The sequence below is a fragment of the Dermacentor andersoni genome, chromosome 10, assembly GCF_023375885.2.
Source record: "Dermacentor andersoni chromosome 10, qqDerAnde1_hic_scaffold, whole genome shotgun sequence".
Lineage (NCBI taxonomy): Eukaryota > Metazoa > Arthropoda > Arachnida > Ixodida > Ixodidae > Dermacentor > Dermacentor andersoni.
Window position 1 is genome coordinate 85020485 of NC_092823.1, and position 13676 is coordinate 85034160.

The 13676-nt window shown below is 46.1% G+C and overlaps 1 protein-coding gene across 1 annotated transcript in view; it reads right to left on the reverse strand.

Moving 5' to 3' along the window:
* Positions 1-13676, reverse strand: part of LOC126544201 (aldehyde dehydrogenase family 16 member A1-like) — a 77716-nt gene that overhangs the window by 9127 nt on the left and 54913 nt on the right. The window contains exons 8-9 of the mRNA XM_050191437.3: positions 9284-9514; positions 2299-2426 (exon numbers count right to left, since the gene is read on the reverse strand). Of these exons, the coding sequence (XP_050047394.2) occupies positions 2299-2426; positions 9284-9514 (359 nt within the window). The remainder of the gene's footprint in view (positions 1-2298; positions 2427-9283; positions 9515-13676) is intronic.

Consider the following 13676-nt stretch of genomic DNA (forward strand, 5'->3'; position numbering starts at 1 on the left):
GATACTGTTGCTCCAAGCAGCCTTTGCATGGCCTCCAAGATTGGCTACTGTTGTGCGGGCTGCCACCGAGAGCTTCTTTCTCGTTTTGCCCAAGCCTTTGCACATGCATCAGTTGCAAGAGAGAAATCTGGAGAGTTTCGCTTTCCAACGTCTGCCTTTGCATAGGCGCTATGGAGGACAATACACTTTGCTCCGTTCAACCAACACTTAGACTTCAGCCCAAATGGGATCACAGTGGCCAATACAAAGTCCATAATGGCTAAGCAGCAGTTTTTTGCTGTTAGTGGTTGGCCCATGCCATTAGAGTGGACGTAACATAAAGCATTTCGTTTCACGGAGCGCCTGCGGCACTCTCGCAATTTTAGCAGCGTCACTACTATGGCTGCGTAAGGGTCGACAACGGTGGGCATGTTCGTCACCGACATTTATACATTTATAAATTAAATTACGCTGCTTGGCCTAAAAGGTGCAAACCGAGTTGAAATTTTAATAATCCAGCAAAGGGGTAAAAAAAAAAGAAAAGTATCAAACATGCGAGCCAAACCGAGGACCTCAGAGTTGCGAGTGCAGCACTTTTGTGCGGTGCCATGAAACATGAACAGTTAATGCGTTTGTTTCGCTAGTATTTACCCACCGTAGCATAGTGCACATAGCAGTTCGGCTAGGGACAAACGAAGTGCAGCATGTCCTCCGTAGTACCTAGGAAAGGCACATTTCGAGAAGCAAAAGTCACCAGATTTCTCTGTTACAACTTGCACATGCGTGCAATGGTCCGGCGAGCGAGCGAAAGAAGTATTCCTGGGCTGCTGCATGGCCAGCAGCACCCGCAAGTTCTTAAACAAGACAGCTAGTGCAGCGGTTTCCTGCCTGCCGTATTCCTGTGCACGCACTTCAAGGAATGGGATTACCTTGTTCACACGACAGCATTTTTGCTGCTCCCAACTTTTGCTGCAGAAGGGTGTGCACAAATAATTACTTCTCCCTTGGCTGATATGTTTAGTTTTTGCTGGATTTACTAGCTATAGAAGGCTCCATGTACATGCTAGAAATGGCCGAAAAGTTATTTAAATTGAAACTGTGTCACGAAATTACTTAGTTAAATTATGAAAAAAATATATGGTTTTCATTGAAACTAAGATTGGGAAACGAAAATAGTTTCTACATCACTGATTTCATTAACTCAAAATTTGTTACATTGGAGTTCCACTGTATCTTCTACTCTATCTCAAATAAATCTACTCTATAGAGTAGGCTCTTTTGCATAGCATTTAATGTAGTTACAAAGTGTTCGCACACTTCTTCCTTGAAAAATTTATACGAAGCTTATGGGTTGCTTGCGTTCATATAGCGGGTAATATTTTGAGTGATTTTCTTTTTTGCATGGTCAACCTGTAAATTGTAGGAGATACAAGGTACTATTCGAAGTCTGACGGCCTGAAACGGCAGCCGGCTCTGAAGCATTTTGACATGCTTTAGTGGCAGATCAGACGTGTGGCATGTGACAAAAGTAGGAGACGCATGGTACGGTAAGGCATATGATCCAGCACTATGGCATGGCAGAACGCACCTGATCCGACTGCTGTTTCAGTGCGTTGGATGCCGAATTGTACCGCATGTCACCTACCTTAGTCACTCATGAAGCGTTCGGTCTGGCACTACAGCCCGACAAAATTCCTCGGACTTGGCTGCCATTTTGGCATGCCAGATATCTTATTAGACACCAAGATCGTACTGCGTATCACCTTTCATAGCAGCAAGTTCCAGGTGCAATCATTATGTGAGGAAAAAACACTGATGGAAAAGTGGGAGGTGCATTCATTACACGAGTGCGTTTATTATGCAAGTAAATATGGTAGTATGATATTTTGAATACGATGAAGTGCAAAAGATGGGACAAAGTAAGGCGAGACAGGACTGTGTCTTGCCTTTGTCCCATTTTTCGCGCTTCACTGTACTCAAATATGCATCGTCAACTGGTCCTAAACTCCACTAATCTCATCGTAAGTACTTTATTTGAGTTCCTTATACATGTCTACTCTCGTGTGACAGCTGTACTGTCAAGTCTTCATGAATTTGTTCACCTTGATCGGTATCAGCTCTGTCTCGGTTAGACAAGATTTCAGCAGACTTTTGATTTGACCTGAAGTTTTACAGCCCGTACATTTTTTTCTTCCTATAGAAAGTACACCATGAGGTCGCAGAGATTTTGGGACAATGCAACTGCTACCGGGAATGCTCTTGAAAAATGGGCACAAAGGCTGTTACTGCAAAAGGGCCATTTTCTTTAACTGGACGTACCCTTCGTCGACGTTGCCATATGGACCCGGGGGCACATCCTGCACCTTGTCTCCAAATTCTTTTAGGTTCATCTTGCAGCGAGGCAGCTGAGCGGGGCTCTCAGCTGGCTTGATGAACGTAAGAATGCCCTACGAGTTCGCAAGAGTAGAAAGGAATTGATTATAACAGAGAATGGCATTTCTACAAAATGACAGGCAATAATTTTTATAAATGTAACTATTCCATTGCCCATCCCTACCAACACTGAGCCTGGCTGGGATTCTGGCCTCCAAACACGTCTCCGTTCTGGTCCCATGGATGGTGCAGCAATGTATGGGGACGCTCAACTCTCGCACGTACCCTGATGTCGTTTTCCCCACATGGTTCTTGCATTGCCTGTAATCTGGCTTTTTGCACAGCTGAGCGCCACCGGCAGTCGGTGTAGAATAGTGCTAGAAACGGTGCGACTGTTATGCTGTTAATGCCCACTGATGACAGGGTTACTCGGGCGCAAAAGGGAGTAGCCTCTTCCTTTTAGGCTCAGGGTTGGTGGTGTACGCGGTCGTCACACACTGGCCGACACAGTTCACAGGACCGTCCCGAGAAAGGCTTTGCAGAGGGACACCGGGATGGACAAACACGATCCTTCAACCACACCACCATTCATATGACTGTACATGCGAACAATTAGGTGGTGTTCAGATTGGGGCTGAACATATTCTCTCAATATTCTGTCATGATGAATCTGACTTGCTCAATATTTGTCAGCGCCCATCGTCATGTTCTACTGCTAGTTATTTGGCTGGCTAGATTTGTGTATAAGATGTGCAATAAATGCTCATGCGATTCCACTACTCACTGCGTTGTCGTTCCTTTCCCGCAAAGCACGTTTGAGACCCCACACCTGGCTGCCCAACGTGAGCTCTTGGGGCATCGAATGATAGATAGTTTTGATAGTTTACTTGGCTTGAGACAACCTTTGTTTGAACTGAAGCTTAGGCCTAGTGTGGTTTTTGATCACTAGCATCAGTGGCATGCTTTCTTGAGAGTTAGGCAATAGTTGCAGCATTGTATTTGAAGTTGACATGCTAAGCCTTTTGAGAAGTTCTCGGAAGATATTCGTTGGTATAAGAGCCACATGGTCTGCGTTATGGGAGAGCGAGGCCTAGTGTCTGTGGAGCGTTGGCAAGCCTGAAGCAAGCGAGTATGGAAGCCTCGTGGGTGGTCCGAGCTTTTAAAGCATATAAGCACCTTCTATGACTCTGAGGGCCGCAGCTCTAGGAGCTGCAGCTCTGGGGGACAGGTGGCTATGGGCTATGGGTGCCACGATGGGCTGTCTGGAATTGGGGCCTGGCACCGGGCACTCCGACAGCTTCTGGGACGATGAGCACCGTCTACTCAGATGCTATGTGCACCAAGCGGGGTAGGACCACCTCACGGAGCCGATGTGTCCTCACGACTGCCTGTTTTGCGCTCATTTTGAGTACCGCTTGTGGGCGCCGGTTGTTGTCAGGGTAGCGACTCATTAGGCCTAATGTTTTTCAGAGCTGCCTGTTGCATGTGGAGGCACACAACCTGGTGGACCATGGCGCCGAGGTGTTGCATTTTGCTCGTCTCATTCTAGTTAGCCTCGCACGAACTGAAATTACTCAAATCAAGAAAGTGAGCTTGTTCACATGACTTAGCATTTGAACATCTGCCCAAAATTTTGCTGGCAGAATTAAACATTGTGCCACATGGGCGATGCACCACGCAGGATTCCTCTCCCTTGCACTATTTTAGTGTTTCTCGAGTGTGTTGAGTGTACGCAGTGTAAGCAGAGTCACCCCTGGTTTGCTGTCAGCTGGCCCTCGTTTGAGCTGCTGCCCAGTACAACAGTGAAGCCACCCCAGGCAATGGAGGTGCCTGTGGCCAGTTAGGTGCAGTGACCTCAGTGGCTGCCTGTGTCCGGCCTGCAGCCTTCAGCGGCTGGGACAAGAGCTAGCTGTTACCAACGACTACTGCAGCTCTTGCCAGCAGTGTGTAGGCACAAGTCGCATTTGCTTGGGCTGACTACTACATTTCGGGAATCCTGGCCTGGAGTCTTGCCGGTTTTGGACAAGAGTGCATAGACATTTTCTTAGTGCAGCCACTGCTGTATGTACCCCTCGTTCCCGAAGCACATGGTTCGACCATGCGTTTTGCCAGAGTATGTAACGATTTAAGGTTCAGGGGATGTGGGGAGACTTGACTCTCGCGCATCCCCTGATGTTTTCCCCGCATGGCTTTAGCATCTCCTGTAATGCAGCTTCCCCCTACGCAGCTAAGCCTGCCAGCAGACAGTGTAGTGGCAGAATAGTACAAGTGATGGTGCAAGTGTTTAGCTGCTAACATCGCCTAAGGGTGGGGTTACTCAGGTGCCAGAGGGAGTAGCCTCTTCATTTTTGGCTTGGGGTTGGCGGCACGTGCAGTCATGTCGCACGCCGGCCAGCACGCTTTGTGGGATTGTCCAGAGAAAGGCTTTGGAGCAGGACGCCAGGACGGACGAACAGGATCATCTGAATGCGCCGGCGTTTGCGTGACTGTACACGCAAACGATAAAGTGTTGGTGTCCAGCGTGGGGGCAAACATCTTCACTCGATATCTTGTCACAGTGAGTCCGACTTCCTCGATTCAACTGTAGCCATCAGCATGATCCCTTGGTAGCAACTTGGCTAGCTGACACTGGTGTATGAAAGGTGCAATAAGTGCCCGTATGTTTATCTTCACTACTCTACTATCGTTCCTTCATGCAGGACCCCAATACAGACTTACTCCAAGGGGGTGACATTTTTATTTACAGTCAACTTCTGTTAATTCAACCCTGACCACACGGACGAATTATCCGGCGGGTTGAATTAAACAAGATGCATAAAAAAATGCCAGAATACACTGATGATTCATTTGGAACTATTTGCCAGTTTCTAACATGTCCCGTAATCAAATTCACACCCGCTATGTGTCCAAAGTAGAGAAATAACATAGAAATAGCATTAAAGCTCCAAAACAAAGTAGAAATTCAATATGCACCCGATTCATTAACAAGAAAAATGGGCAAGGGTCTAATATGTGCTGCACTATGACTGCTGGTTTCCCAAAGTAAGCTTCACCGCAATATTTACGCGTTATGTGGTAAAGCATACAAAAGCCGCGAAAGTGGTTTTGGTATTGTGTCCGGTTGCACCATGCAGGCAACCTTGGGTCCAGTTTTCTCGAGAAAAAAAGGTTTGTGTTAGAATCGGGTAAATACCGTAACAAGATACCTTGAGCTACAGTTATTGCTTAAAAATTATCCTAAGGCAGGCCAAGAATAGGCGCTTTCAATGCTCTGCCGAGACAGACGCTGCCATGAAAGGGGTTGCTATTGGGGTCAACATAGGTGTCAGGCACGTGCTTGCTGACTGGTCAAGTTCTAACTATAAGCAAATGCTAATTTTAGGGTTGAAATAACAAAAACATTGGCTCGTAGAAATGCATGGGCACTGGCCGGGACCTTCGGCCAAAATCGATTCAACTGAAATACAGAATTAATTGGAACTGAATTAACGGAAGTCTACTGTACTTGAAAGCATTCTGTAGGTAAGAAGCAGACTAACATTTTGCTGTTAATATATATTTATTTATTTTCTCACATCACTTTTCTTACGATTTTTTTATTTTGTTTTCTTCTCGAAGAGTGCAAATATTTCTGCATTTTCGTTTTTGTATAATTATATTCCTTATTGTGCCAATTTCACTATGTATTTATGTGCCTATTTACTTGTTTTCATGACTACGAATGCTGTCACGTTTTCTGCCTTGTATTGCTGGGATGTGGGGCCAGTCAAGCTGCGTGTATATCGCAGCTTTTTTCCCGCATTCCACACCACACATTGTATCTTTGCCTCATGTGTGAATACGTAAACATTGAGACACTGTGGTGAAATAAACTCCAAACTATTTCTGCTTGTAATTTGTGAAATAATGCTAGAGTACTAGAAATAGCATCATCCCCTAGATCATTACAATACCAACACAACGATACCACATTTGTCACTGTCGCTCAACAACATGAAAAAAAGCCCCGTAAGGCTGACTGCAGTGTGTAAAAGCATAAAACTGAGTAAAATACACTGGAAGTTTTAGACAACTCACTTCTACTAGAATGCAGCTATAGAAATGCTGATGACATTTTTCTGTAGCTTTAGTGTTTGTGAGAATGACCATACCACATATGCAACCGTACCCTTCCGATAACATGGCAAAAGCTTCTTATAAAGCCATGTACTGGCCCTATAAGCTATACTGGCTCTATACTGGCTTCTATATCAACACATTTGTTTTTAAGGACACAAAGATAGCATCATGCCACAAAACTCCCCACAGTAAACAGTATGTGCAAGGGACTCACGTCATCTTCAACATGAACCGTAAGCCATGAACACTGCCTCGCATCATTCACGTTTCTAAGTGCCCTGAATGTGCTGTCTCCACTAACGGTACCATTACAGATGAGCCTAGTCTTCAAAACAGGGTCTAAACTGCAAGAACCCACGGCAGTGCAGGGAGCTGTGGAAATATGTGACGGCGCATTGTCTACAGTCCTGTGCAGTTTGCATAGTAAAACAGCACCATGCAACGTCTGACTCATCACGTAGTCCACGACTCCACGACACAGGGCTTAGCTTTGCTATCGCAAAACTGCCAACATGGTATGGGATTGCACAATACATTGACAACTTGTACAGTCTGGTGTGATCCGATCACTGGCTCACATGCTGGCTCATCTTTTCCTTGTGACAAGCACCTTCTCTTTCCCGCCGTAGGGTCACATAATGGTTGCATTTGACTTTCAGTGCGAGGGTCCAGTTTCAATCTTTTTCGAGTAATTTGCACCATCTGGGGTTCTTTAATATGCACCCAATGCACTGTTCACAGACGCGTTTGCTATTTGCCACCACTGTAATGCAGCTGCCAGCAACGAAATTTGATCCTGCGCCCTTGGGCTTAGAAGCGCAAAGCCAAAGCGACTACTCCTTCAAGGCAGGTGAAACGCTTTGCAGTGGCCGTACAGAACTTGGAAAGTGGAGAAACCACCTGGACAACAAAAATGAGGGCCCGGGTGGCGTGTGCTACACTTGAATGGTGTCGAAACGGACTGCGGTCACCATATTTCCAACACTGCGTATGCAGATCAGTCCGAGAACTCTAAACGCCAAACTACACGTACAAGTGCCGGAGAGTGAAAGGTTTGCCGTGCTTCGCGAGTGATGCCGGTTTGGACCTACAAGCCGTGCGCCAGTGCACGCCCACTTGGCCCTCAAGGTGTGCTCATCCACAAGGAGTCATCTGCTTAGCCTCTGCTTGCCATCCTGTCGGTACATGCTCCATGGTTGGTGGATTGATGCAAAAAATGTTTTGATGCCATAACCATAAGCTTTGTTTACATGCATGCACAGCAGGGCTTCGCTTCACCTGTAGGCTTTCCCTGCATTTACCTTGGAGCCTCCTTAGCAAGTAGTAAGGACGAACGCCCTCATAAATGTTCACCTGGGTCTGCTTGGCATCTACTTGGCATTTGCTCACTACTGTGATGACATACTATGCTAGAGCGGGATAGCAAACTAATTATGCAGTGAGCAATTAGGCCTTTGCAGCATTCTGCATTGTCAACACATCACCAGGGCTAATGCTGTGGTGCCATCTATTAAATAGAAATGAAACTTGTCTTAAAAGGCTCAGCGCCATGTCTGTAGTTTTAGCAGAGTAAAAAAAAGACATCTGATCTCAATAATTACCGCAAAACATACCCAACGCTTTGACCTCAGCGTGAGACGAGATTAGCAATAACAGATTTCACCACTTGTTTCTTGCTGACAGCGCGGAAAGCCAGTAAAAAAGCTACAATTTGGATCGAAGCGGGTTGTCGGTGCTGTATGGGTGCTGCCATGCTGCTATAGGCTATCCCGGTTACCAGCGGTAACTGCCACGGTAATTCTCGGTATACGATGTGCATGCACAAAGGCATATCACGTATCACTGCGCTGTATCATGTAGCGAGCCAAAATAAAGCTATCTAGTGCAGCCAATAATTAGCCACTTATGACCGTAACTATATACTGTTGCGCAAGGATACTGCCTGGGTACGCCTCGTATCTCCGGCAGTGCTGCAAGGTACTTGTGAGATGGAGTATATGCAGTAGATCCTCGTTGATACATCCCCGTTACGCATGTTTTCCCCGCGCCAACGTTCGCAATCGAGAACACAAAAAATGACCCAACAGTGCAAGTCATTTTTTTACAGTTTCATATGCTCCTGGAAAAGAATCTTTGAGCACCGACGTTGAGTACGTCGCAAACTGCGATCGTATAAGTTTTCCGGCCACTAGATCCCATGTAAAAAAGAAAACACACGAGGCATGCGCTATCGGGAACGGCATGCTTTGGTGCATACAACCTGTCCAGTACCATGTGCACATGCGTGAGGCACGTGGGCGCAAGCTTCAGTACGCTGGCAAGCATATGTGTATTCTGGCCTTAATGAAGAATCGTACAGTAGTGTGAAATTTCAGTTGCCATTCTATATTAGTTCTATGAAGCTGGTAGCAGTGCCACAGGGGATTCTAAATAATCGAGCAGGTCTAAAAACTCAGTTGGCGACTTACTTTCTTTTATATAATTTTTTGTCACTTTGTGTGCTTAATGCGAAGACCGCAGGTCCTCGGGCGTCATCCTTTCAACATTTGTATAAACAGATCCAAACATCCCGGTCACATGCTTCGATTCTCGGATATGAGTGGCTGCTTGGCCTACACGTTTGGCACATGTGCAAGCTTTTAAAAAATATTTTTATTATAGCTTGCTATTGCTTATAGTACAGATATTCGAGACCCGGGTGACTTGCGTTATAAGTGGTCTACGCTGTATTTATCTTTGATGCCTGTCTATGTTTTGGTGCTAGGTGTACTCAGGCATAAGCAAACTACTGCTGTAGGCACAAGCAACTCACCCGCTCACCGCAGACGACCCCGTTGCGCGATCCAAACTCAACGGAAGCGTCACGGAGTCCCTGTCCATTGACGAAGACTGATGTCGCTTTGTAGGTAGCTGCAAGCTCCAAGGCAACAGGCAGCTTTTCAGTCCACAAGCTCACTTCCGAATGATGCACTGCACTGTTCACCAGTGTCACAGACTCCTTGGCTGTACGGAACTGAGTCACCAACACAAGTGGCCAACCCACCTGTAAACAAACAAACAACAGTTTTTAAATGCATAGAAATCGCCGACTGATTGCCCACGTAAGCCAATACCCAAACGCTTCATTAAATGCATAAAGTGGCAGCACAGAGTGGGTACTTGAGCTGGTAGTGTCGAGCAGCCATAAGCAGTAGCAGGGTTCCCATGACAGTGCCCCCTGCTCACTTTTGATATGCTTCACTGCACAAGTATGCTTCACCGCATAACACGGTTGTACTGCGGCGAATTCAACTTAAAGAACCGACAACAGCAATTTTTGGGGGGTTCGAATACAGTCGAACCCGACTATATTGAACCCGTTTACATCAAATTATTCTGTATATCAAACAATTTATGAACATGGTATAGTTACAAGAGTATATATAGCAAATATTACACTTACATCGAACAAAGATAGCTGGGACTCTCGATAGTATATATCGAACGTCAAGCGGCACAAAAGTACTCCCAGAAATTGGCTTTGCCTCGCGACAGTGAGGAAACCCAGCGGCGCGGCTCCATCTCCATCCAACCGCCGCTCCCCTACCGTAACCGCATCGCATCAGGCGAGCCATAGACCCCCCCCCCCTGCAAAAAATTATCCTGGCCCGCCCAGAACGTTTGCTCAGGCAGCCAATCAGAGGCTCCTGTGCCCTCGTCGTACGAGCTGGCGGAAGTGCGAGTTGTCTCACTGCTTTTGTGGTTCATTGTGTTTGCGCCTTGTTAGAATGTACTCAGTCTTGTGGGCCTTCTCCCGCAGTGTAGCTTCATCAATAAAGTGATTTTTTTAAATGGTGTGTGCTTTTACGGCGTCGAATTCTCTAGCGGCTTATATCGAATTACGCCCTATATCAAACTGATAGGCAGTTTTTTTCGAGTTCAATATAGACAGGTTCAACTGTACTTCAATTAGCAAAAGTGTTCTTCAAATCAAATGTTAACCGATTCAAATCGAACATTCATACACCAGTAGTTTTAACCAGTCCACACTTTTTGGATACTTCGCCAACAGCTAGGTGCATGTTTTCTCCAGATATGCTTCTGCAAGTTCAGTTACTGCCAACTTTTGCAGCTTGTTGCAAATATCAGTCACTTCCTGCAATGTATTGTTTGTCTGTTGCAAAGTACTAACTGTTCCAACGTATACATTTATTGCCTTTGTAGCAATGTGCGAGAGGAGATATCCCTGAGCATTTCTAAATTTAAATGACTGCCGCATTCAAACAAGATGTGGGAATATTACAAAATGACGGCATATCGAAAGGGAACATAATACATGGAAGTCAATGAGATTTAGGTTGCGACTGCTGAAACGCAATGTAGCAGCCAGAAAACAACAGCGAGGAACGTACCAACGGGGTTCTACTGTACACATTCTTTTTCTTTCTATAGGAGATCGAAAGTTCCCCTTCATGTTATACTTGTGGTCGCATTATGTTGCAAATGGGGTACGTCACATACCGGAAATACACGAAAGTGCACAAACGTGTCATTCTGGCGCAACATTAGGTCCCAGACATTGGGGTTGTACATATTATGCGAAGCACTTATTCCGTAGCAAGCTCTGCACATTGAAAATAGCTGCACTTTGATACGTAGGGAAGTGAGAATTCTATGGTTGTACTACTTGCACAGCTTCTGAATGCCTGCTAAGCATGAAACAGAATAATAGCTATCATAGCGTGATGTGTGAAGTGCGCGAGTGCCGTGATCGGAGTGAGTAAGCCATGCGAAATCGACGATGAGACACTGCAGCGGGGGCACGAGCACGCCCAAGAAATAATTCCAACAGCAACAACAAGCGAGGGAAAAGAGGAAGAAGAAGTCGGGGAGACGTGGAACAATAAGCCTGCGTGGAGGAAGGAGTTTGCCAGCGCTCTAGGTGCAGGAGTGAAGTCACCGGGCCTCAGGTTCGTGCTTCATTCCTTCCACTGGACCTGGGCGACCTTCCAGGGGCATGTCACCATATTCTCACACACCGTGTTCTCATGATCGCATGCAGGAAGATGCTGAGCGACATCGGGAAAATAAAGTCCATGCACCGGGAGCAGAGGTGAAGCCAGTGGTGTCCGGCGTCTAGACCTCTACCGTGCCAAGGCCACCTGCCCTTGTTCTCAACGTCGCATCTGGACTTATGCTGCATCACTGGATCCCGGGTGTTCGCCTGAGGGTTCTATGCTCTACGCTTCTATGCTCCGAGGGCTACCTGGGTGTCTACCAAGTTGACATTTCCAAATTCCCCGAGTTTTCCAGGTTTTCCCTGAGTGCCTTTGCGAAATTCCCTGAGTGATGCAGAACTATATTTTTTGTCAAGACGAGCTGAAATCATATCGCCCGATGCTGTCACTCTACTGAGCGCATGAAAAAAATAAGAAAAATACTATTTAATCCAATTTGAATACTAAGGAGTAGTGTTTATGTTATTCAAAAAAAGAATAGAAGGGAGGGGTAGTAAAATGCACAGCAAATAACATGTCTTCAAAAAAAATTGCAAATCGAGACGGACATTCTCAAATACGAATAACAAAGGAGATGCAAACAAAAGCAAATATTTTCGCATATGACCTATTTCTATCAACTGATAGCAATCTCAGTGGTATGAGGCCCAAACTTTGTCACAATTGAGATTCTCTCTCAACAGCTTGTAAGTCAACCTCAACTGTCCCGACATACTCTCAGCCAGCGCACGACGCCTCAGTGTTGTGTTTCACTACTTTAAAGAGTTTATTTTGGTTTGGATGAGGGACACTTGCATCTCGGCATCAGCCAACACTGTTTTTTGAGCTCAAGCTCCTTCAAAATGGTGGCAGCATGCTTCCTTTCGCGTTCATTCATCAATGCGTTGGTCCTTTATGTTCTTGTACTCCTTCCGCCACTCGTTCGCCCCACGGACCATTTGAAGCATCTTCTTGGTCAGTTGCACAGTCCATGTCTGAGTTTTTGAACTCCTTAGGGGCCGCGAAAACGTCCGAAAAATTGGCCAGTTAGAAAAAAATAAATGCATGTCATTTACAGTCCTTAAGCGCTCATACCGCCACAGACACATTCGAAAACGCTCTGAAGGCCTGTCGGTACACGTATTAGGCATATCGGTGCTCATACTGTGACAGGAAATACCGGGTGCACGCGTGTATAATTAAGGAATACATACTGTGTCCCGTGGCAATAGCCCCTTCCCACACTTGTTATGCTTCACTGCAGTACTTTTGCGTACGCTTCACCAAGTAACATATCTGTAGGGAGGCGAAGCTGACTTTCGGGAACTGGCATTATGCAACGCACCATGCTTTCCAAGCGTCTAAGCCAATCGCGAGGACCGCAAAGTAGGAGTCCGTGTCATTGCTGACAGCAGCGAATTCGTTCAATAAAAAACACGGCACCCAATGGCAAGAAGCTTCATAGCTAACGTAGAAGCAGCTAGGCCTAGAGTTGCCGCAGTGGTGGCTACGGCGGCCAGCGGATCTGCGTGCGAGAGCGCCGATTTGAGGCGGCGAGGTAATCAAAATGGCAGCAGTGGTGGCGTTAATGCCGTTTGGGTCCTGCGGTCACGGCAAAACATCCGGAAAATCGGACGGCGAAGAGTTCTTGCGTTCGAAATTTCAGACGTTCTGATACACTGACTCTATGGGGTAGGTGGAGGTGCCGCGAAGCCATCAAATTTATCGGTAATCCCGAAAGTCGGTCGTTGACTGTACACTGGCAACTTCTACAGCCGACGACAGGACGTCAAAGACGATGCATTACGATTCCTGTCTGTTACTCGAGCCAGCATTACCACGACTTTCGACCCTTTCAATAAAATTAGTTAATTTTTCCTTATAGAGGCACAAATTCCCGGAGTTTTCCCTAAGTTTTTCCAGACTACTCAAATCCCTGAGAATTCCCGGTTTTCACGGTTTTACCGATTGGTAGACACCCTGGCTACCTCCGTCGCCACCTCGAGTTCATCTCACAACTCCACTGCAGACCATGAAACTGTACGCCCTTTTTGAATTTGATGCTTTCTTTGGAGACTTAATTCTTTTTTTATGTGGGTGTTTGATTAGTTTGTAGAGTTTCTGTTCCTCCTTGTGCTGGATGCCCTTTAATCGCTTGCTTGCAGTGTGATAATGAACAACTTCGTCACTTCATGGCTAAGGCAGTGCCTCAGCCAGGATGATTGAAAG